Source organism: Cucurbitaria berberidis, assembly GCF_010015615.1.
Source record: "Cucurbitaria berberidis CBS 394.84 unplaced genomic scaffold K460scaffold_2, whole genome shotgun sequence".
Lineage (NCBI taxonomy): Eukaryota > Fungi > Ascomycota > Dothideomycetes > Pleosporales > Cucurbitariaceae > Cucurbitaria > Cucurbitaria berberidis.
The window spans coordinates 1,881,169-1,902,621 of NW_024468936.1; the positions used below are offsets into that span (position 1 = coordinate 1,881,169).

General features: G+C 52.2%; 9 protein-coding genes across 9 annotated transcripts; 5 read left to right on the forward strand and 4 right to left on the reverse strand.

The window, feature by feature from the left end:
* Positions 1-172: 172 nt before the first annotated feature.
* K460DRAFT_278007 (uncharacterized protein) lies at positions 173-2,620 on the forward strand (the record flags this gene model as incomplete). Its single annotated transcript, XM_040928218.1, has 2 exons — positions 173-1,971; positions 2,041-2,620. 2 exons carry the CDS (start codon positions 173-175, stop codon positions 2,618-2,620), a joined length of 2,379 nt encoding a protein of 792 aa, XP_040790143.1.
* Positions 2,621-2,667: 47 nt separating this feature from the next.
* K460DRAFT_61019 (uncharacterized protein) lies at positions 2,668-3,469 on the reverse strand. Its single transcript, XM_040938560.1, has one exon. It carries the CDS (start codon positions 3,287-3,289, stop codon positions 2,714-2,716), a length of 576 nt encoding a protein of 191 aa, XP_040790144.1. The 5' UTR covers positions 3,290-3,469; the 3' UTR covers positions 2,668-2,713.
* K460DRAFT_363649 (kinesin-domain-containing protein) lies at positions 3,084-6,852 on the reverse strand. The gene is made up of 6 exons (XM_040932858.1): positions 6,717-6,852; positions 6,504-6,654; positions 6,081-6,449; positions 5,481-5,603; positions 3,766-5,390; positions 3,084-3,713 (listed from the first exon to the last, which is right to left on the reverse strand). Exons 1-6 carry the CDS (start codon positions 6,738-6,740, stop codon positions 3,546-3,548), a joined length of 2,460 nt encoding a protein of 819 aa, XP_040790145.1. The 5' UTR covers positions 6,741-6,852; the 3' UTR covers positions 3,084-3,545.
* Positions 6,853-6,998: 146 nt separating this feature from the next.
* On the forward strand, positions 6,999-9,663 carry K460DRAFT_414308 (HET-domain-containing protein). Its single transcript, XM_040937663.1, has 2 exons — positions 6,999-7,710; positions 7,758-9,663. The coding sequence occupies exons 1-2, from the start codon at positions 7,269-7,271 to the stop codon at positions 9,656-9,658; spliced, it is 2,343 nt and encodes a 780-aa protein (XP_040790146.1). The 5' UTR covers positions 6,999-7,268; the 3' UTR covers positions 9,659-9,663.
* Positions 9,664-10,192: 529 nt separating this feature from the next.
* Positions 10,193-10,605, forward strand: K460DRAFT_61122 (uncharacterized protein). Its single transcript, XM_040938562.1, has one exon. It carries the CDS (start codon positions 10,279-10,281, stop codon positions 10,498-10,500), a length of 222 nt encoding a protein of 73 aa, XP_040790147.1. The 5' UTR covers positions 10,193-10,278; the 3' UTR covers positions 10,501-10,605.
* A 105-nt stretch (positions 10,606-10,710) lies between these two features.
* K460DRAFT_402926 (L domain-like protein) lies at positions 10,711-11,962 on the reverse strand (the record flags this gene model as incomplete). Its single annotated transcript, XM_040936572.1, has 3 exons — positions 10,711-10,730; positions 10,789-11,563; positions 11,615-11,962. The coding sequence occupies 3 exons, from the start codon at positions 11,960-11,962 to the stop codon at positions 10,711-10,713; spliced, it is 1,143 nt and encodes a 380-aa protein (XP_040790148.1).
* A 2,056-nt stretch (positions 11,963-14,018) lies between these two features.
* K460DRAFT_61080 (NIF-domain-containing protein) lies at positions 14,019-16,393 on the forward strand. The gene is made up of 5 exons (XM_040938561.1): positions 14,019-14,301; positions 14,380-15,530; positions 15,582-15,731; positions 15,783-15,881; positions 15,938-16,393. The coding sequence occupies exons 1-5, from the start codon at positions 14,202-14,204 to the stop codon at positions 16,148-16,150; spliced, it is 1,713 nt and encodes a 570-aa protein (XP_040790149.1). The 5' UTR covers positions 14,019-14,201; the 3' UTR covers positions 16,151-16,393.
* A 724-nt stretch (positions 16,394-17,117) lies between these two features.
* Positions 17,118-18,792, forward strand: K460DRAFT_306947 (uncharacterized protein). The gene is made up of 3 exons (XM_040930048.1): positions 17,118-17,383; positions 17,452-17,692; positions 17,778-18,792. The coding sequence occupies exons 1-3, from the start codon at positions 17,353-17,355 to the stop codon at positions 18,562-18,564; spliced, it is 1,059 nt and encodes a 352-aa protein (XP_040790150.1). The 5' UTR covers positions 17,118-17,352; the 3' UTR covers positions 18,565-18,792.
* Positions 18,793-21,289, reverse strand: K460DRAFT_363654 (CTP synthase-like protein). Its single transcript, XM_040932859.1, has 6 exons — positions 21,225-21,289; positions 21,165-21,174; positions 20,926-20,966; positions 20,813-20,874; positions 20,289-20,760; positions 18,793-20,179 (listed from the first exon to the last, which is right to left on the reverse strand). The coding sequence occupies exons 1-6, from the start codon at positions 21,270-21,272 to the stop codon at positions 19,031-19,033; spliced, it is 1,782 nt and encodes a 593-aa protein (XP_040790151.1). The 5' UTR covers positions 21,273-21,289; the 3' UTR covers positions 18,793-19,030.
* Positions 21,290-21,453: the final 164 nt, after the last annotated feature.

The following is a 21,453-nucleotide window of genomic DNA, read 5'->3' on the forward strand; positions in this document are numbered from 1 at the left end:
TGGGTTGGGCAAGCCGTTGCCGTAGTGTGCGACGCTAAGTCACCTGCTCTCGCGCAAAGGCTGTCGCGTCGCCATCAAGCCTCACGTCTCTCAACTCGCACCCTGTAGCGACAGCACTGCCGTCCATGTCGCCCACCGCTCCGAAGACGCGTCCCACTCGAATATCTGCGTCATGACGACCTCACTGCGAGGCACGCCCCGCCCCTCTGCTGTCCCCGCGTCCCAGAACACGGCGCCCGTCGCAGAGTTTCGATGTCTCTTCACGCACGACGTCAGACGGAAGCAGAAGCGCTGGCAGGATGGCTACCTCAAATTCCACACCTTCAACAACCGGGTCATGGTGTACGACCAGGCCAGGAACTTCCTGGGAGACACCTACTACAAAGACAGCAATGAACTGCATGAGGGCGACGAGCTCAACCTCGACAAGGGCGTCATGGTCGAGGTGGCCGAGACCATGGGAGTGACGCAAACAGACTTGACGCCGCTCTTCGAGAAGAAGACGAAGGAGCCGCCCGCTCGCCCAAACGCTGCTTCTCAGACACGACCGTTCCAAAGACCGACATCCGTTGCACCCAGCGTCGCACCGCAAGCAGCTTCACAACTGCGGCACAAGTCGTTGAACACTCTGCTTGGGACGCCAAAAGGCCCTATTGGAAAGGCAGTGCCCATGAAGTCCCCATACGAGGCTCGAAATGAGAACGACAGGGACAAAGAGAACGAGGAGGCGGAGGAAAGGGCAACGAAGAGGCAGAAGACGGTGCACAACGCCGCATCTTGGAGAGCCTCTAGCCCCGTGCACGACGAAAGCCCAGTATCGAAGAAGGACCTACCTGTGTATGCGAGGCCCTCGACGGCGAATAATGTTCGAAAACCTACGAAATTTATACCGCCAGGGGCAAACGTCATCATCTTAGATTCAGAGCCAGAACCTACAACAGCAATTCTGTCAGACGTAACGCTCCCGAGTACACCTCCTAGGATCGTCAGATCAAAGCCGAAGCCTCTCTCGCCAGCTCCACCTGTAGCTAAGCCTCTTAGAGTGCCAGCGAAACCGCCCGTACAGACCCCTAAGGTACCTCGAGGGAAGGTGCCAGTGCCCAAAGTAAAAGCCTTAGAGACACCTAAACAGCCGGAACCTCCATCTTCGCCTCCGGTGAGCGCCTCGAATCGCTTGACCAATATCGAATTCGCAGTGCAGCCTGTCAGAAAGAGACAAAAAGAACTATCACCGCTAGCATCCCCACCTCGAAACCCCAAAGCCAAGTCACTACGTTTGTCGACCGGCGTGAAGCGGGGAACATTACTGTGTCAATCACTTCCACAACAGGCCCCAAGAACTAGCAGTGAACCTAGGGCGTCTGGCACAACAGCCAAGGCTCGAAAAATATCGCAGCTTCCGACCACAGAACCAGCCCTAGCTTTGTCGCATGATGATGAGCCGCATTCACGAGCTTCTTCCATGATCGCGAAGGCAGCTCTTCCTGTTAAAGGCAAACGAAAGGGGTCGAAAACGGGCGAGGGGATGGCTCCGAAAAGAGTGAGAGTCTCTGCATCGCCACCACAAGCGTCATTGGATGTGTTTGATGACCCAGAAATCATCCATGGTATCCTGGATCAACAACTTCTAGTTCTTTCATCGCCATCACATCCGCAAGGATTTCCCTCTTCTCCAGAGTTTAGCAGTCCGAAACCCAAACGTACCATCACTACAAGCATAGCAGGCACGAAAGAGGCTGTTCAGAAGCGCTCCGGCCCCACACCTCATGAGCTGCAGGCTGCGAAGCCGAGATCACCTTCGCCAAAGAGCACAATGCGAAAATCACAACCACGAAAGGCGGCAGTTGAAAGACCCCACTCAATTCGCAATGAGTCTTTACCCCCTGTACCTGTGTTCGAATTCCCAATACCACCCTCTAGGGATGTTTCCCCTGCATATACGGAAGCTTCTGATACTCGATCACGTAATTCGTCGACTTCGCCCAACAAGATAGCTCTGTCGACAGGCGGCTTCCGCAAGAAACCCAAGCGCTCTTCAAGGCAGTCCGGTGCAACTCCCCCAATACCTGAGGTCTCGGCCCCAGTTTCTCGCAACGAGACCGTCCCCTTACCACCTCATCCGCTGAGAGCAGGCAAGACAGGGCCGTTGGTGAGTACAAGCGAACTAGCAGCCCTCTTACAGAAGCCAAAGAAGACCAAACAGGTTGTCGACGATCCAATCGAAGAAGACGTACAGGATACTAACAAATCATTACATCGCAATTTCAGACGCGTGCGAAGCGAAAACGACGCACCGATTCCAAGTACAGCACAAGACTGGGAGAGACGTAATCTACCCAAACCTGCGGGCGATGTAACAGACATCATAGACGAGCCTGCGAATGTAATTACGGCAGTGAGCTTTATGCCCCCAAACAAAAAGAACACCGGTCTCTCAGCGTTGATAAAGAAGACGGATCCAAGGCGGAAGTTGCAGCGCGCAAAAAGCTTGATTGTGGAGACCAATGTGCCGCCTGTGGAGGAGGTGGAGATTCCTAGCCCAGTTGGGGATCAAGATATTGGGCCATGGAGTACTGAGGCATTCGATTTATTTGACTGGAGGCCACCGAACCGCGAGTAGATCTTGGAGGCCCTGGTGAGCGTATGCATTGATTACTGATTGCTGGACATGTCGAGGCAACTTTTGGTCGGAGTTTGGGACAGAGATACCTTGTCAGCTAGCGACGCAGATACGATTGATTGCACAAATAGATTCATTCCTAACGCGTAATCTGCTTGACGCCCTACACACTCCTAGCTCATACACACCGTACGAGAAGTCTAACTGCATCTCGCACCATCCTATCCCGTCCCATCCCATCCCATCCCGCCCTCGCATACCGCACATACCTAGCGCCACGACCACCCCCGGTCCCAATTCCCCATCCTCCCCGCCGCCCAGCCCAAGCACGGGACCCAGCGAGCCAAAAGCTACCCCATCAGGAAACAAAACCAAAGGGGTGTGGAAAACAGACACATTTCGACAGCGGGAAGGCCGTCCTTGATTGGGGGCCAAAATGCGGTTCCCGCTGCGTTGGCTTTGTGTGACGGGACAGGACGCACGCTTGCGGGTGGAGAAGGAGAAGGCGGGTAGGGCGGGAGGAGATCCGTATGGTGCGAGGGCCATGCAGAGACACGGGATGTGCGGGATGGACGGGCTATATGTGCTGTGCGTATTCGTTGATGGGGTCTGCGACCGCGGAAGGTCTTGTAGAAATATGTCAGGTTGTTGTTCATTGTCTGCGTGCATTGCCTTGCCCAAAACTCCCAGAAGCACACGGTACCCCTGCGCATGCCAATGTGGAATATACACGGCGCAGGCCACCTATCCAGACACAGGCCTAGTATCGAATATTGCAAGGAAAGAAAACAAAAAGCAAATCGACCTCGAACACTTCAACGGTCGTTGCTGAACAGATAAAGACACATGTAACACCAAAGTCATACCCCACGCCGCTACTCCAATGTCCGCCATTCACCTCAGCCCCCTATCCTGGTCCGTGTCATTATGTCCGCGTCTGCTTCTTTGCTGTCCCAATATGTGTGTTGTGCACCTTTGTCGCGAACTTGAGACTTGTGACAGTCTCTTGTAGATGCGCTTGCAGTGGGCTAACCATTACAAACATAAGCGTCTTGGAGTTGCCGCCGAGAGAGTATTGGAGTAGGTATGTTAACTGCAAGTCTGTTAGCTTGTTGTTTGCTTATTGTGCCAATGCGTGAACTTACCTTTGAATTCCTGTATGGGACATGTGCACCTTCTTTGGCAGATCCAAGCGCGTTGATGACGTCTCCCAAACAGCTCAAGCTTTTGTTGATGTTTTGCGTCTCTTTCAACCGCGCACCTTCAGCCTTCGAATGCTCGAGCCTCTCCGATCCAGCAAGATCCACTAGGTTCAGCGTACCTTCGCTCTTCTCGCCAGTGATCTCATTCGTACCAACGAGCTTCAGAATGAACACAGAGTGACTTCGACTCGATCGCATGTTCGCCTTTGTGGCAGCTACCGTCCTGTTCTTGCTGGCTGTGTCAAGGATCTCTTCCACCCGATGGGGGCCGTCGAGCATGACACTGACTGCGTTCTCAAGAAGGGTTTGCTTTTTCGCCGTGTCATGTCTGACTTCAACCTTTTTCTTGTCGAGATCCTCCGAGCGGCCGAGAAGATCGTTGTATGTCTCATTGTAAACCTCAATGAAGGAACCCTCCATGCTGTAGCGCCAGCCCTTCTCTTGGAGACGTTGCGCTTCATCCCAGATCTGGGCCGTGGCACGCGGGATCATACCATCGATAGAGGACATGGTATAAGTTTTTCCGGATCCTGTTTGACCGTAGCAGAATATGCAGACGTTGTAGCCATCGAGCGCACTCTGCACCAGCTGGCTGATCTCCTCGAAGACTTCGCCATTTTGGGATGCTGGGCCGAACACACGGTCGAAAGAGTATGAGTAGGCGGCAGTCGTGTCTTTACCCATCGCACTCTGCCTGCTAGGGCCGAGAACGGACACCTCCTTGCTATCCGTATCATTATCAGGGAAGGAGATCTGCGCCGGGTCGGTCTCTGAATCATGAGTAGGTCGCACACGACACATGACTCGAATGTTGCCCTTTAATTCCTGGACTTGGTTGAAAAGCTTCCGCCGGAGTGTTTCCTCTTGACGCAGTTTGTCGTGTGCTCGTTCTGCTGCCTCGATGGCCTCCTGCATCCGTCGGTGGAGGTCATTGAATGCTTGTGACTGTGCCTGGCTGTCAGACTCAAGAAAGTCAATCTTCTCTTTCATCGCCTTGTTCGTGGCGCTCAGTGTGAGATTGGTCGTGGTCGCTTCTGTCAACTGCGTTTGAAGTCCAGTCTTCAGGTTTCTTTCTCGATCAAGTTCTGACTTGACGTTGGTGAGCTCACCCTGAAGCAGCTGAGCCTCACGTTGCTTAACGCCTGCGTCAAGAGCAGCCGTCCGTAGCCTCGAAGCATACTCTACTTCAAGTTCTTGTGTCTCCTTCGTTCGCCTAGTTCGCTCCGCTTCGCTATCAGCATCCAGCTTTTTCCGCAACACCGCCAGCTCTTCACTGTGCTCTTTGAGAAGTTTTTCAATTCGTGTTTCGAGCTCTTTTCGGATCTTGCTCTCCGCTTCTTCGCGCTCTCTTTGCATTCGGTCGGCGTCCTTTCGATGTCGAGATTCCAGATCATCAACTTCGTTACGAAGCTTGCGGCGGAGGTCATCGGCCTCGTATGAATGCTTTTGTTGGTTCATCTCGAGTTCCAACTTCACTGACTTTAGGCAGCTCCTCGTGTCATCGAGCTCCGACTCCAAACCTTTGTTGACGATTTCAAGTCGCGCGCGAATACCTTCCAATTCAGTAACTATATGGTGACAGCGTTAGTCCAGCGTATGAAAGACTTGATGTGGGCAGTAACTCAAACCCCTAGGAAGACTATAAGACTTCCACATACCTCGATTCTGTAGCTGTTGAATAGATTCCTTGTAGTCTGTTGCTTGTCGAACATCACCCTCAATCTGCTCTTTGAACATGCGGAAATCCCGTTCCATCGCCTCCATTCGTTCGTTATAAAAATCTGGACAGCGATCGTTAGTAAATCTATTTAGAAATGGTGCTCGCTTCCTTGGAGAGGAAGAAGGTTGGCGAAAGGGTGTCTGATCGATGAAATGATGCTTGACAGGTGTAGGCGTAGGCGTAGGTTGAGGAAGTTGAGAATGAGACTTTATCGGCTTAAGAAAAGGGTTCGCCTCCTTGCCAGAAGTGATTCCACGTCCGAATCGACTACCACGGTTGTCTGTCTTCGAAGTGCTCAATGTGAGCGCTTCAAGGTCGGCGCAGACGCCCTCGCAATCGATATCGGCAGGCTCTTCCATGACGGGGGTGATCGAACGGAGATTGGAAGGAGATGAGACTGATCGTGAAGTTGACATATAAAAGACTCTTTTGGGGAGTACATTGAAAGAGTTTGGGCGCTTCTTCGGTGCTGGTAACGCATTTTTCGACACAATCAAGCAATTCTCGGGGTCCGTAGAGATATGAAATGGTTGCACACCTTTGCGCTCTGCTTCCTGCTCCTCGTCATCTTCTTCACGATGCCTCATGGCGGTAGCGGGACGCATGCTCGGGTTTTGTGATTTACTCCTAGCATGACCCCCGTATTGACCGTAGGCGGACTTTGGTCTGGTGGTTCCACTTTGAATGCGGGGGCCAGCGCCCACACTACCGCTCAAAGCAGATGCGGAGGGATGTCTAGAGGTGTTCTTCGGGATCGCGCGCGATGTAGGTGCTGCCATACCGCGTGCCATGGTTCCCTTAACACCATTGGTTACTGGACGGGTGATTGGCGGCGCGACGAGCTTTCGGTTGTAAGGTTCGGCGGCTTGCTCTGCGAGAGTCTTTCGTTTGAAGGCCGGCTCGGGTACTGAGAGAGTCAGTGGCCTGTCCGGCTCACTATATATGGCGATGGGGAGTTTACAGCCAGAGGGCTTATGCTTGATTCCAGCCGGCGGCAGCATTGCGCTGCGCGCGTTCATGCCAGCGTCGTGCAATTCGCCAAGCACTCGAGGCGGCGAAGCGATTGAAGAGAAGTTCGACGGTGGTTTTATGCCTGAGCGTTTTGCAATGCCCTTCAATGCGACATGTGGGTTAGTCTTGCGACTGGATCCAGGACTACTGCTCCAATACGTACCGTGTTCTCGTTTGTGGAATCCATAGCGGCGTAAGTCAATCCAAGTTCCAAATAAGAAGAAAATCACCGAATCATGCTATGTCGCAGCCAAAAGCACAAGCGCGTTGTTGTCGATGTTGTGATGGTGTTGCTGGAGTTGGATGTTCGATTGTTTGGATTGAAGCTCGGACGGTAAACACAACCCAAGACCCCTGTTGCCCCATTATCAGTTCGGCTAGTCACATAGCGCACCATCTTCTCCACCCCCACCAGCACATCTTCTATCATATCAGTCATGTCTGTAGATATACAAGACTGCAAAATTGCATCGTTGGGAGAATCTTAGTGACGTAGACGACATGATCTGTGTCGCTGCCACAACCTTATTTCAGCTAGTACCTACCGATGACATAAGGCTCCCAAATACTGTGGCCTATCTGTGCAGTTTCTTCCATCTCAATAACGTCTCATGCACACTCTCTTACTCACACAATTCAAATTTACACGCCTCCAGTTTCTCGCAGTGTTCGGGTATTCCCACGATCTTAAAGGCGCCGTTTTAGACCGACAGTCATGGCTGAAGCCCTTCCAGGTATCACGGGTGCAAGTCTTTGTAACAAATGTTCCGCCCTCCAAATCAACGACCAGGAGCTTGGTGGTTATGAGGCTAAGAACGAGTCTGGGGAATATCTCCTGCAATTTTACGATCATCGAGACAAACAGTTAAGGCTCGACTATTACCATTCTGATTTATTGCCAGATCTACTCTATCTCAAGGCATCCTCAGAAGCAGGCTGTACATTCTGTGGTGCACTGCGCGATGCAACACTGAAGCTTGCCCTGGATAAGCCTGGTCATGTCACATTTATGCTGCACTACGTCTGGGGCTACACATACGCCTTCAGCGAAGGGCTATACATGCTTCGTGCCGACTTGACTGTCAACTTTGACGACGTCGACAGCACCGATGAATCCAATCGCAGGGCACTAATATTTCTCGTGGATGGCGAAGAAGGTGAGATATCAAGTCAAGTTCATGCGGACCGTAATTCACATTAACAGGCGATTGCATGAGATGGTTGCAGATTATGCAGGCTCCGCGAGAACAGACACTATGCGTGGAGAACATCGCTTGGATCAAGGAAGAGCTAGCCTCTTGCAGTCTCAAATGCTGTCCGACACCTACATCCGCTTTCCTACCAACCCGACTTCTTGACTTGGGAACCAGTGACGCAGGGTATAGAACTCGGCTTATACAGACTTCTGATGCACACCTACAGTTACCGGTACGTTACACAGCCCTGAGCTATTGCTGGGGAACACAGGACGACGCGGCATATCAGCTTAAAACGACCTCTTCTACCCTGGAACAGCATCTCGATAACGTCTCGGTTGACGTTATGACCTGTGTTATTCAAGACGCAGTAAAAACAGCACGTGCCCTTTCAATTCGTTACCTCTGGATCGACGCCTTGTGTATCATCCAGGACGACGACAGAGACTGGAGAAAAGAGTCTGAACGAATGGGACTAGTTTATGAAAATGCCTATGTCACGATCTGCGCAATCTCAACTTCTTCGTGCCTCGACGGATTTCTAACTCGTTCCCCTCCCATTAGGATCGCATTCCAGTCTGCCTTGCGACCTGAAATTCGCGGGATATACAACCTTCGTCCTCTGCCTCTGCTAAACAAGCCTCTTAATGATTTCGATCCCTTATCCTTGGACGTAGACTGTGGCGCATGGGTGGACCGCGCTTGGACGTTTCAAGAACTCGATCTCTCTACACGGTTACTCTCGTTCGGTTCCTCGCGCATATATGTATCATGTAGGAAGCGCGACCGGATAGAACCGAACCATAAGAGAGAAACCACATATTTTCCACGCATGTCTTCCTATCTACAGAGTGATAGACACAGCCAAAATCTTAGACAAATATATGACGACTGGAGCTTCAGTATGCACGACTACGCGCATCGCCAAACCACCGATAGAAGAGATAGATTTCCTGCAATTTCCGGCCTGGCAAAGATGGTGGCTGCAGAGACTGGAGATGAGTATATCGCTGGGCTTTGGGCAGGCGACCTTTTACGTGGACTACTATGGAAATCCTTAGACAAAAGTTGGGATCAGGAGGCAATCTTTTGCGGATTCCCACTAGCGCCCTCTGATGCTTATATATGTCCTTCCTGGAGTTGGGCTAAGCACTACGCCATTCAGTACGAACGCTTCACAACAGGCCAGAATAAATCTACGTCCACTGAAGGCGAACTTCGCTCCGAGTGCCGGTCTATAATACCCTGGTGCATCCCTGAGGATCGAGACCTGAATCCTTACGGCCAAATAACCGATGCTGGACTACGAGTCGAAGGGAAACTTGTCAAAGTCAACCGATTTTGTGACCGAATACGCTTCTCACTTTGGGGCTACCAGCAGTGGAAAGCCAAGTTCAATGCTTTTCGCTTTTCCATCTGCGATCTAGATTGGTTGGTGGAGGAAGGAGTGCAACACTTCCATCTCGAGGAAGTGCACATGCTGCTCTTAGCAAGCAGTATCGGAGGCAATTGGGAGAAATACGGACCGATATTGAGAACTTCCGCAGGCGACGTATCAAATGTGCCATCGGGGCAAATTTATGATAACGAGGACAACAAAGAACCTCTCGAAATCCCTGATGCTCCCATGGACACTCAAATGGATGTGGAGATGCAACTTGCGAGTGGAAGCTACGAGGACAACCAACCATCAATCAACTCACCACACGGGCGATTCTCGGAGAATTTAGATTATGACAGTGCGTCTGAGCATGAGAATGCAACGAAGAGAAACGCATGGGGGCTTCTCATCCGACGCTTAGATAAACAAGAAAAGTTCGTTCGAATAGGCCGCTTCCAGATTTTGGCGGAGCTAGGAGGCGTAGATGCCTTTGAATTCTGCCCTTTCGAACTTGTTGAGATAGTATAGGCACTCAAATGTGACAATATGTTTGGTAGTAATCCTTGGTTCCTTAACATACAAACATTGCCGTTACGTCCATCATTCCGCACACTAATGTTTCAATTTTCTCAGGTATAGAAAGGTCAAATACTCAACACTCATCAGAGAGGATTTTTTATCAATACGAGCTTTTCTGGAGCCAGTGGAAAAAAGACGCAGTACATTTATGGGTTGATATTGGTCCTCTTGACTTAGAAGGTCTTGCGTTGCGTTTTCTTTTTCTTATGGATGAGGTTTATGTCCACCAATTTCAGGAAGAAGACTCGCATTGCGGCATCGTTCTACAAGCCAACAGCGATAGCCGATTTCGAAGAATCGGCATTTTTGCCATTATTCAACAAGTTCGAAGCGGCCCTCGTATCGATTTCGCCCGCCATGGATGGAACTTGAAATCAGGACAGATGACTTTGATCTAGATTTGACGTTGGGATTTGGAGATATCTTGGCAAACTTTTGAAGCTCGCACTGCAGCAAGGCTAGGGAACTGTTGCAGCTGTTTGTAATATGGTTTTACCATTTCTCCAGTGCCAAAATTCTGATCTTCATAAGCCCACATTGCAACGCACAAACGACAAACATCACACGCAATGAACAGGTCATGGGATACTAGAATGCATTATCTACTGGGTATCTCTGTCATTAAAAGTATGATCATAAGCTTGTATAGATCAGTTCCTTCTAGATTATGCGCGCCTTTCGCAGCAGGGTTTGTTCGGCTAGGCGTCGTGCTTTCGCTTCTATGCTCTTCCTTGCTTGTATTACAGCACCTTTTTCTTGTTTTAGCTGCCTTTCTTGCTATAATAGGGTGATATTTCAGTTATAGTACCGAAGCACGGCGCCTAGCAGAGCAAAATCTGCTCCAAGAAGGAGAAAACCTGCTCCAAGAAGAACGCATTTCCTACGAAGGAATTGATCTGTACAAGCTCTTAATCATCATCTGCCTGTTGATCATTGCTCTTCTACGAGCGCAAGAGCCTTTGGATCGGCGGGTTTTACAATTCCATGCATGCATGCGTCTCCTAGACTTGTTTGACGAAAGCTAGCAAAGTGTTAGTGTTTGGGTTTTCAATGTCGAGAATCTGGACGTGGGGGCTTACTGGCATCGATTTGCACTACCTGGGGCAAGGCCAAGCGGACTTTGTTGCGGTACAGTGCTGGTTGCGCCCGTTGAAGCGGGTTACCTTCAAAGTAGACCGTCTCCAACTCTTCCTTGTCTCTTAATTCCTTCTCGATCTCGTTGAAGTCGCTGAACTTGCAATTCGACGCCCAGAACTCGGTCAAATGTTTAAGCCCTTTCAGCCCAGTAAGATGCTCGACAGGATTCGCGCTGATGTCGATGACGCGAAGATTGGTGCTATGTTCGAGGCCAGATAGCTCGGTGATGAGGTTGTGCGAGATGTGCAGTTCTTCAAGGTTGCCTAATTTGTCCAGGCCGGTTATCGACCTTAGTCGGTTCGACTGTATGCTTAGGATTTTCAGGTTGGCAAGAGTATCTAGACCCTTGATTTCTGTGATCTTGTTCTTTCCTAGCCACAACTCCTCGAGCCCCGTCAACGTCTCCAGACCCTCAATCTCGCGTACTCTGTTCGCTCCAAGCTCGATCTGCCTCAGATTCGTAAGGCCTTCGAGGTTTTCAATTGTGCTTATCTTGTTCTGCACGAAGTAAAGGTCCTTGAGCTTCTTCAGGTGGTTTAGTCGCTTGATGTGCTTGATCTTGTTGAAGGAGAGGTCGAGCGATGTGAGTTCGGTAAAGGCGTCGAGGCCCTTGATGTGACCTATTAGGTTATCGTAGAGATCGATCTCTGTGAGGGTCGAGGCGGCCGTGTCGGGTATGGAGATGGATTCTATCCGGTTTTGGCGCAGGCAGAGACGCTATGTTTGTCAGCCAAAGTAAGGTACAGATGAGGGAGGGTACCATGGTACCTTCATCTGCTTGAACCTCTCCAATCGCAGCATATCCATGTCTGAAACCTTGCAGTGGACCAGCTCAATTTCGTCTTCATCTTCTGGCGTGTCATCCAACAGGTCTTCGTCTGCTGCAAGCTGTTCTGGTGGTGGTGCTTCGTCTGATATCTCAGGTTCACTCTCCACTTGTACGGTGGGATCTCGTGGACTGTCGCCTATTGCCATTTTATCTAGCCTTAGCTTTCCGTCCCAGCCTTTGCTGTCTCGCGGCTTGTGGTGTTCTCTGTCCTCGTCGCGGGTTTCCTTCGCGTCTGCTGTCGTAGCGGGGTCACGTTCGCTCTGCGGGGTAGGAAGTTGCTCGGTCATGGCGAGCCTGGACTGCGGAAGTGGTAAGGCGAGGACAAGAGGTTATAGCGACTGAAATTTGTTTGACGTGGAAATGTGGGCCAGGCAACAGGTCGAGGAAATGTGAATGATTGTCTAAGCAGCAAGTCACCTCACCGCGAGCTAGCTAAGCTCTAGCCAAGACCAGGGTCCAGTGGGTTGTGACGATCGCCTCCAAACCTTAACAACCTATTAATGACCAACATTTACTTTCGCATTCGATGTTGCGATTGCATCCCGGGGAAATGCTTACCTTCTGTTCGCCCAACAGCATTTCTTAGTCAACGCTTCATATATTGTTATTCAGTCATATTATATCAACTTGTTGTGCATGTATCCTCGCACTTTACACGACGATGATCTAGTATCAAGGACGTACACGGCAATCACTACTTCGTCTTCCTGTACTTGCATCTTGGTCATACTCGCTACTCCAGTCTGCTATGCCAGGCTCGGGGATTGCACTAGTGTGTGGTCAACGTCTCCACCATGATGGAAGCATGCCGCTTTAGGTCATTGCTCTATGGCGTGGAAGACGTTTCTTTTTGGTCTTGTTTGAGATTCGAGAAGTGTTGTACAGCGACTGTTACCTCCAATTTCAGCCGGCCTGGGGTGTGACCTGAAGCTAGTTTTGAGTACAAGACTGATACATTGTTTGTTCTTGTAGGCTTCAACGGTCCACCACCACTGCATTCCTCGTAGTCTCCTTTGGCACAGGCTTGTCGCGGGTGCGTAGATGGTGTCTTCAACTTCTTTTTCCTGTGGCGTTTCACCCCGGCCGTGACTGTTGCGCACCCATCCCATGGCCACGGAGAATTCGGGAGCGTCCCTGGCCTGCACACCCTCAGCCTTGGACGTTGGGCTCGTGACATTCCATACATGAATCCAAGATAGCAAGATCGGCGCGGGATGACCTCGACGTGCGACGGGCCGCACCTGCACAAGCACTCGCTACAGGGTGAAACGCGTCGACATTGGCATGTGATGGTTGGAACAAAGCTACTTGGACGTTCCAGAGCAGCAACCGAGTTGATCATGTACAGTAGTAGAGGTGCGTAGAAGCCTCCGCGACGCTAACAGGACCATGCTGGCTATCTGACCAGCAGCTGTGACGACCAGTGACCAGGATATGGCGGCAGAAGTGGGCGTCGCGGGCTCACGGCTGAATCGCTTCCCCGTACGACGGCGGCTAGCCGTGAGTCCCGTCTGCGAGCTGTGGCTGCACAAACGGCCGCCTGGCCGAAGACATGGCCGCAAAGGACATGTTGGTTTCGACGAGGTGCCCTCATGCAGGGCTCCAAGTGTCTATGAGAGGGACATGAGGCTGGCATGCGCAACGGCAAACCTCAGCAGCCTTGTTTGCTCTTGGATAATGTGTGCCCCTAGGCTTGGCGTATTTCCTCGCCGTTGACGCGCTTGCTCAGCGACGGGCAAGCTGCTTCTATTGGATGGCTGGATGATGGGATGGCAACCCACTCGCCCATGGAGGTGTGCTTGTGCTGTGTGTGGAGAGGTGAATGTCCTTGGGCCTGGCCGCTGCTGGGCGACGACGGGGCTAGGACCGAGTGGTGCTAGGCGTGAATAGACATGGCATTGAACGAGTCGTCCCCCCCATAAAGAGGCCTCCCCTGTCGCGCTCTCGTGTGGCCGCTCTCGCACCGCCCCGGCACAGTTTGGCAGAGTATCGCCAGGTGATAAGTTATAGCTCTTCTCAGAGGCGCATTCGCCGACGTAGACGCGCTGTCATAGCATAGCAGTGCGCGTGAGCGAGATCCCGCGGTTGTCGACATAGGCCGTGGTTAGTCGACTCTTTGGCGCTGATGACGGTAAAGGACGGCAGCTCATTTCCGCCCGCGTCTTAGCGAACCAGCCTCATCCCAAGCACCGATCCAAGCTCCCCCTACACCCACACCTCTCCTCCTCGACCACCCTCGACGATAGCGACTTGTCCATCTGCGCGACACGGCGATCGCTCCTTCCATCTCGCGCGCCCCCAAAGCAATTGCGATCGTGCAGTTGCCATTGTCGAGCAGGAACCAGCGACTAGCGCACCCCGACCACCCTCAGCTACCGCTACCGCTACCGCTACCACTCCTCCTCTTCCCCACGAGGCAACACGACCACGCGACGACGCAAGGAGCCTCCGCCCTCGCACTACCGCCCATCACTACCCCTCGTCCAACACTGCGCGCTGTCTGTCTGAGGGACCCCCAGTGCAGCCATGAGCACCGAGCCGACACCGCTACCTGTGGACGCTACTCGCCCGTCGACCGACAAGCCCGTACCAAACCTACCTTCGTCTGAACGGCCCAACGGCACTGGTATGTCTTAATCTTCGTAATAGCAGCGTTATGCCTACGAACGGCTTGATAGCTATTGTCACTAACATGCCAAAGCAGCCCCACAAGGCACCCTTGCCTCCAGCACAATCGCTCCGCTCCCATCATCGTCGCGAGGGCCATCGGCAGGAGACGCTGGCGAAGGCGACTCGAAGCAGAAACGCTCGCTCTTGAACGTTCCTCGACCTGGCTCGCAGTCCAACGACACGGCCACGCCTACTACCGGCTTGAGTGGAGTCACGGCGGCAGACTCCGAAAGCATCGGACGGGGCTCCAAGCACTCGAAGCGCAGCTTCATGAATAAACGACGGGCAGGGAGCACGGCGAGCAGCAAACGCTCGCAGCAGCGTGCTGCTGCCTCTGAGAAGGCCGAGCAACCGCGCCCGGCGACTGCCACAGCCAATCGCGAGGGCTCAACGAGGAGCAAGTCAAGGAAGTCTGCCGGTGGTTTGCTGTCTTGCCTACCCTGCTTTGCACCCAAGGAATCACGGGCGACGGGAGACGTCACGCCTCCAGAGAATGTCAAGCAAGCCCAGAAGCTTCCAATTGGACGGACTTCGCAATCGACACCTGTAAAGAAGCAGGATCAAAACGTTGCCGAGTCAAGTAACACCGACTCAAAAGACCCGCTGGATGAAAAGGCAGGTGCTGAGACATACGGCCCAGGTGTCTCTGAGAAACCGAACAATGGTGACGGCACAGCTGAGCGACCCTCGAATGAGACCCGACCCCCGATTGTGACAAGAAGCTCGTCCAAGAGGCAGCAACAAACAGAGCAAGCTCTGCCACCCCAGCCTGGCATGCTCCAAACAGCACAGCCCCAAATCAGCATCACAAACCCAACACCTGGCTCCACCCCGGTGCTTCCAAGGCCTTCAGTCGAGCAAGCGCGGATTATAGAAGATCAAACTCCAGAGCAGAAGCAGATCGACACTGACATTGAGATGAAGGATGTCCCGTTGTCGACCGATGATGTCCACCAGGAGGGCGAAGAGGAGGATATTGATGCGCACCCTGAACACCCAAAAATCGATCTTCCGCCTCCCCCGCCACTCGAGCAGAGGAAGGAAGCAGTACAGAATCAGACGACGGACTTGTCAGACGCTTCGGAACCGCAAAAGTATCTCCTTGGCCCGATAGCACCGAGATTTCAAGGGAAAAAGTGCTTGGTCCTTGATTTGGATGAGACGTTGGTTCACAGTAGCTTTAAAGTATGTCGCTGAGCGTATTCCTCACGATTCCTGTTTACTAACGGACGCTAGATACTACACCAGGCCGACTTCACCATTCCTGTTGAAATCGAGGGACAGTACCACAATGTCTATGTCATCAAGCGACCAGGCGTTGACCAGTTTATGAAGAGGGTTGGCGAGCTGTATGAAGTTGTGGTGTTTACAGCATCTGTCTCAAAGGTACGTCAAGGCTTGATCTGGATGCAGAATCACACTAACGAACGAACGCAGTATGGTGACCCACTCCTCGATCAGCTCGACATCCACGGCGTGGTACACCACAGGCTTTTCCGCGAAAGTTGCTACAACCACCAAGGCAACTACGTCAAGGTATGGCTGAACCTCAAGCAACCCATGTCCCTCGACAGTACACTAACGGCCTGCAGGATCTCTCACAAATCGGCCGCGACCTCAAGGATACCATCATCATCGACAACTCGCCCACTTCGTACATCTTCCACCCGCAACACGCCGTTCCCATCAGCAGCTGGTTCTCTGACGCTCATGACAACGAACTGCTCGATCTGATACCCGTGCTCGAGGATCTCGCTGGCAATCAAGTCAGCGACGTTAGTTTGGTGCTTGATGTTGCTTTGTGAGCCTAGTTTGTGACGATAAGAGGATACCCTTGCGCATACTCCGTTTACCGCCCGATATACCTATTCACATGATCGCCTGTTCTCGGGTCTTTAGATCATACCTTTGTAATCAGTTTTGTAATTTGCATCAAGAGGCAGACGGCCTGGGGCGGGGCACTTGTCAGAACCTAGCCGATAGAATGTCACGTTCTTTTGGCCATGTCCTTGATCTTGTTAGCAGGACCCAACGACTCGGTGCCACGAAAAGGAGCTTTGGTGTTCAGGTTGACGGGTCTCGTTTTTTTGGTCTATTGGCCGCAGAAAAGAAAGTCAGAAAGAGTTGTAATATTGGCACATACATACCCCCATATCCCCCATTCCCCTAGTTCGGCATCGCCAGAGCTGAAGTTTTACTATCAATGTCATTTTTCCTTTGTATAGCCCAATTTTTCCTTCTTCTTTCTTGCTATAGCATTGCTGGCGGGTACATTAGCATCGTCTATTCTCATGGCCGCACTGGACGCGTCCTTTGCTCCACCTCCCCCCTTCACATGTAATTTCGTTCTGTTCTGTGGGATATTCTTTTCCGGGATTAGTGGGGATTTAGTGAAGAGGCTGTGTGTGGGGATGTGTTTGAGACTTGTTGATAGTGGTAAGCTTAGTTGGAAGATAGGACATACGAATACATATCAGATTGGCTTCCTACAATCTCTTGCGCTGATGAAGATAGCTGAGGCTTATTTTAAGGTTACTCTATACTTGCTTCGTCCAAACTATGCCTAGAACAACAATATAAAATCAATTCAAGTCCAGTAATACAGCACCTCTAGTTCAGATGTCGTAAACCCACTGCGCTATATCTAGTTTCCCCCAGTACCATGACATGTGCCATGACGTCCGCCTTGCAGCATTGACAGAAATCTTGGCATTCACATGCGATCTATTGAAATTCCGTATGCATGACTCGCACAACCACTCACCTTCCATCCCGCCAAAAGCGACACACGACAAAGCCGGATTGGATTACGTCGGGTTGCCACGACCTGCACCTGTCGACATCAGGAAGTCTGCTACGCTATTGCTGCTTCTGACCTCACAGCTTGTTTTTCTCTCTTTTCTCTCAAACTATACTACGCCCGGCTGCGCAAAGTCTTGTAGCTTTCTGTCTGCATGGCCCGGTGACACAACGGCCTTGGACTCACGCAGCGACAGGAACCTTCGTTATGGAGAAATACAGCCAGTTCCGCGATAAAGGTGTGTAGGCGTTCACGGTTGGGAGTAGGTTCTGGAGATTCAGAGGCTGACTGCTGCATACAACACAGGCACAGCGATAGCGCCTTTCCTGCCTGTTCCTGCCCCGCCGTCAAGCGTTATTTGGGCGCCCTTCCACGCTTTCCTGTTCGTCTTCCGGCTGCCGTTTGTGGTCTCGATCTCGTTTTTCTACTTCTGTATACTGGAATGGATACCCATGGGGTCGGCGGTGAAGTACGGTGTGCTGTGGTTGATGCTGGGCATTCCGGGGGTGTGGTGGGTGGATTTGCAGGTTGACGGTGTGAAGAGAGGGTATGCCAATTTCTTCTTTCTCTTCTCCATTCCCACGTATTGAGTGAAGATGTGGGCACAATTAAGGGCTAATATAAATGTCCAGACAGCTACACTCGGCAAGAGACAACCTGCCCAAAGCCGGCACGATCATTGCGAGCTCGTTCACGTCGCCGCTTGACCCTCTCTACCTCGCCGGTATCTTCCAGCCAATCTTCACACGCTCATACCCCAATACCCGTAGAGTGGAACGCATATCCCTCTTCCGCGCCATTCTGCTCGCTTTCTCAGCCCCAAAGCGCTCCCCACCGTCCTCCGCCAAACTCGTCGCGCTGCAGCACCTCACGACAGAGAACCCACACAAAATAATCTGCGTGTTCCCCGAGACGACGACAACAAATGGCCGCGGCATTCTCCCTCTGGCTCCCAGCCTGCTATCAGCGGGCGGAAACACGAAGATATATCCCGTCAACTTGAGATACACTCCACAGGACATCACGACGCCTGTCCCGGGCGGCTACTTTAGCTGGCTCTGGCGCCTCCTGTCGAAACCGACGCACCAAATGCGCGTCCGCATCGCTACGCGTATCTACAACAGCACGAGTCAAGACTCGCCTTCCAAACAGACTTCCTCAGCGAGAGCTTCGGGGTCGGGCTACGATACCAACATCTTCGATCACCCGGACTTCCGGAACGGAGTAAATGGCAATGACGGACACGATGGTCTGATGGCCGTTGATGTCGGTGATGGTGATGGAGTGAGCGCCGACGAGCAAAAGGTACTGGATAGGGTTGGCGAGGATCTAGCCAGGCTGGGCAGGGTGAAGAGGGTTGGTCTAGGCGTCGAGGAGAAGATTGAGTTTGTCAAAGTTTGGGGAAGTCGGAGGCGGTAAAAAAGGAATGAAAACGGACGAATGTGTTGGAAGGTGCACGGATTAAATCGTGGGAACAAGGATAGGAAGAGGTATATCAATGGAACGAAATTATGCTTTACTTACGCATATGATCTGAAGCGAACATTTTGCACCACTGTGCTGTTGAATACAGTGTAAAAGGCTCTTCATCAGCGGCCCACCATAGCAGAGAGGACAATTCACTCTCGAGGGCAGAAAAAGTGCGAGAGCTTCTCTATCTTCGTTTATTGATACGAGTCTATTCGATGATTTTATAGGTATCATATGCACATGCCAACGTCTCTATGCCGGTAAAGGGCTTCTTTCGTAAACAACTACCAAATTCAGACCAAAGTCCCCAACCCAACCAACTCCGAATCCTCCCCATGGATTGCAGGATTCTTGTCATAATGTATGTTTTCCCCAATCGTGCACCAAATGTTTTTCAACCCCTTTTTAACAAGCTTCAAAAGCTGGCTTCGCCGTTGATCTTTAAACCTCCAACGCCGTTGGCAATGCCTTCAGCCGCAAGACCATTCGCAGCACCGTCCTGGTAGGCACGCGTGATCTCTTCGAGCATACCCGCGCTCGCAGCCACGAAACCGAGATACGGACGGCTGGGATCCAGGACCCTGGACAGGTACTCTGGGTGGAATTGCACGCCGACGAACCAGGGATGGTCTTTGATCTCAACGACTTCCATTCTGACGCCAGCGTCATCCTTGCCGACGAAGCTCAAGCCGCCCTTTTCGAGCGTCTCGATGTACTCGGGGTTAACTTCGTAGCGGTGGCGATGTCGCTCCAGGATCTCGTCCTTGCCTGCGTACAGAGCGCGGAGTTTAGACCACTCACTTCCAGGCTGGAACAGCGTTGGACGCAGGCCAAGACGCATGGACGCGCCCATGGTCGTCTTATCGACTTCAGGCATGAACATGATGAGCTTGTCTGCCGCGTCGCCGTTGAATTCCTCCGAGGTTGCACCCTTGATGCCGCAGACATTGCGGGCATACTCGATGACTGCGATTTGCATGCCTAGGCAGATACCTAGGTAGGGCTTCTTGTGCTCGCGGGCCCACGTTGCGGCTGCGATCATGCCTTCTGTTGCACGCTGGCCAAATCCACCGGGGACGAGGATACCGGAAGCTTTGACGACTTCGTGCCAGGCGTTGTGATACTTGGCGGGATCTGTGGTTTGACACTTGGGTTCTAGATGGTCTGAGTCGACCCAGCGGATATCCAACTTCTTTCGACACCGCATCGTCGCGTGCTCCAAGGACTTGATGACTGAGAGATATGAATCCTGAAGCTCGACGTATTTCCCGACAAGCGCGATTGTAACCGAGTCGAAGTAACGGGTATCGTGGCCTGTAAGCGATTGCCATTGTGTCCAGGTGCGAGTCCCCTTTTGAACCATTGTAGAAGAGATGGTGACTTTATCCAGAGCGAGGAATTCGCGGACCATGGGAATCAGCTTCTGCTGTTCGAGGAGCATAGGCACCTGGTAGATGGATGGCATGTCTTTGACAACCAGAACCTGTTCAGTGTCGACCTGGCAGAAGTGGGCAATCTTTTCGATGGCGGAGACTTCTAGTTCGCGCTCGCAGCGGCAGGCAATCTGGACATGTTAGCTATTTCGATCAGGCCTAGAGGTTGCCTCTGTCCCCGACCAAATCCGAGCGACCTCAATAGAGCAGAGGAACCCATTGTGGAAATAGGAAACATACCAAATCCGGAATGAGACCATTGCTCCGCACAGCCTTGATAGCCTGCTGCGTCGGCTTTGTTTTCTGCTCCCCATGAATGACGGGCACATACGAGACGTGAATCTGCATGAAGTTGTTCTTGCCCGCCCGTCTCCTCAGCTGGCTCATAGCCTCAATAAAGGGCATGCTCTCGATATCGCCAACGGTCCCTCCCAGCTCAATTATGCAGACATCAGGCTCCTCGCCCGAGTCATCGACGGGTATCCGCGCGACCTTCTCGATCCAGTCCTGAATCGCGTCGGTAATGTGTGGGACGACCTGCACGGTTTTACCCAGGTAGTCGCCCTTGCGCTCGCGCTCGATGACGTGCTGATAAATCTTGCCCGTGGTAATGTTGTTGTCCCGCGTGAGGGTAATATTGAGGTAGCGCTCGTAGTTGCCGAGATCGAGGTCGACTTCGCCGCCGTCGGAGAGAACGAATACTTCGCCGTGCCTGTGAGGTGATCAGTGGCCTGTCATGGTCAGGTTGCAAGTTGTTGGCATACTCCTTCGGGTTCATAGTCCCTGCGTCTACATTGAGGTATGGGTCGACCTTGATCGACGAGACGTGCTGGACGGTCAGTATACGCTATGAAGCGTGCCGATCCGCAGCACTTATCTTGAGGCCAATTGTCTTGAGCAGCAAGCCGGTGGAGGAGGCTATGACGCGTGAGGTCAGCTTTAGGCACGCTCTGGACGAAGTTTTCTATTCCTGCGAGGAAACGCCCACTCGAACTCAGGAGGCCCTAAGCCGAGAGACGTGGCACGGCATTCCTGAGCCCATGTGAACTCTTTTTCAATTCGAATTGGCGTTCCTCGCAGGAAAAGAGGCCATTGTGCTCGAAGACTCGACCTTACCTATAATACCCTGTGGCGGATTAGTCTGGGATCAACAAGGGCACGGCTACGGCAGCTCACCTTCCCCACGCCGCTGATAACACCTCCAGACACGAGCACGTATTTCATGATTGCTTTCTGTGCCCGGTGTGCGGATTGGGGAAGGGAAGGAGAGAAGGTCTCGAGTTTTGCGGCGCGTGAAAGAAAATCAGTGGTAGCGCAGTGACCCATAGTGGGGGCTGCAAGTGCGCGCGCCCTATGGTACTGGGCCGAAGCTAGCGCCTCTTCAAGGCTGCGACCGTCATCCTTC

Coding starts and splice junctions, on each gene's coding strand:
- K460DRAFT_61019 (XM_040938560.1), bottom strand. CDS start 3,289: ATGCACGCAGACAATGAACAACAACCTGACATATTTCTACAAGACCTT.
- K460DRAFT_363649 (XM_040932858.1), bottom strand. CDS start 6,740: ATGGATTCCACAAACGAGAACACG. Junction 6,655..6,716: donor ATTCCACAAACGAGAACACG/GTACGTATTGGA, acceptor GTCGCATTGAAG/GGCATTGCAAAACGCTCAGG. Junction 3,714..3,765: donor TCCCATACAGGAATTCAAAG/GTAAGTTCACGC, acceptor ACAGACTTGCAG/TTAACATACCTACTCCAATA.
- K460DRAFT_414308 (XM_040937663.1), top strand. CDS start 7,269: ATGGCTGAAGCCCTTCCAGGTATCACGGGTGCAAGTCTTTGTAACAAA. Junction 7,711..7,757: donor TCTCGTGGATGGCGAAGAAG/GTGAGATATCAA, acceptor TCACATTAACAG/GCGATTGCATGAGATGGTTG.
- K460DRAFT_61122 (XM_040938562.1), top strand. CDS start 10,279: ATGAACAGGTCATGGGATACTAGAATGCATTATCTACTGGGTATCTCT.
- K460DRAFT_61080 (XM_040938561.1), top strand. CDS start 14,202: ATGAGCACCGAGCCGACACCGCTACCTGTGGACGCTACTCGCCCGTCG. Junction 15,531..15,581: donor TGGTTCACAGTAGCTTTAAA/GTATGTCGCTGA, acceptor AACGGACGCTAG/ATACTACACCAGGCCGACTT. Junction 15,882..15,937: donor ACCAAGGCAACTACGTCAAG/GTATGGCTGAAC, acceptor AACGGCCTGCAG/GATCTCTCACAAATCGGCCG.
- K460DRAFT_306947 (XM_040930048.1), top strand. CDS start 17,353: ATGGAGAAATACAGCCAGTTCCGCGATAAAG. Junction 17,384..17,451: donor CAGCCAGTTCCGCGATAAAG/GTGTGTAGGCGT, acceptor CATACAACACAG/GCACAGCGATAGCGCCTTTC. Junction 17,693..17,777: donor GTTGACGGTGTGAAGAGAGG/GTATGCCAATTT, acceptor ATAAATGTCCAG/ACAGCTACACTCGGCAAGAG.
- K460DRAFT_363654 (XM_040932859.1), bottom strand. CDS start 21,272: ATGAAATACGTGCTCGTGTCTGGAGGTGTTATCAGCGGCGTGGGGAAG. Junction 20,875..20,925: donor TCAAGACAATTGGCCTCAAG/ATAAGTGCTGCG, acceptor ACCGTCCAGCAC/GTCTCGTCGATCAAGGTCGA. Junction 20,761..20,812: donor GGGACTATGAACCCGAAGGA/GTATGCCAACAA, acceptor ATCACCTCACAG/GCACGGCGAAGTATTCGTTC.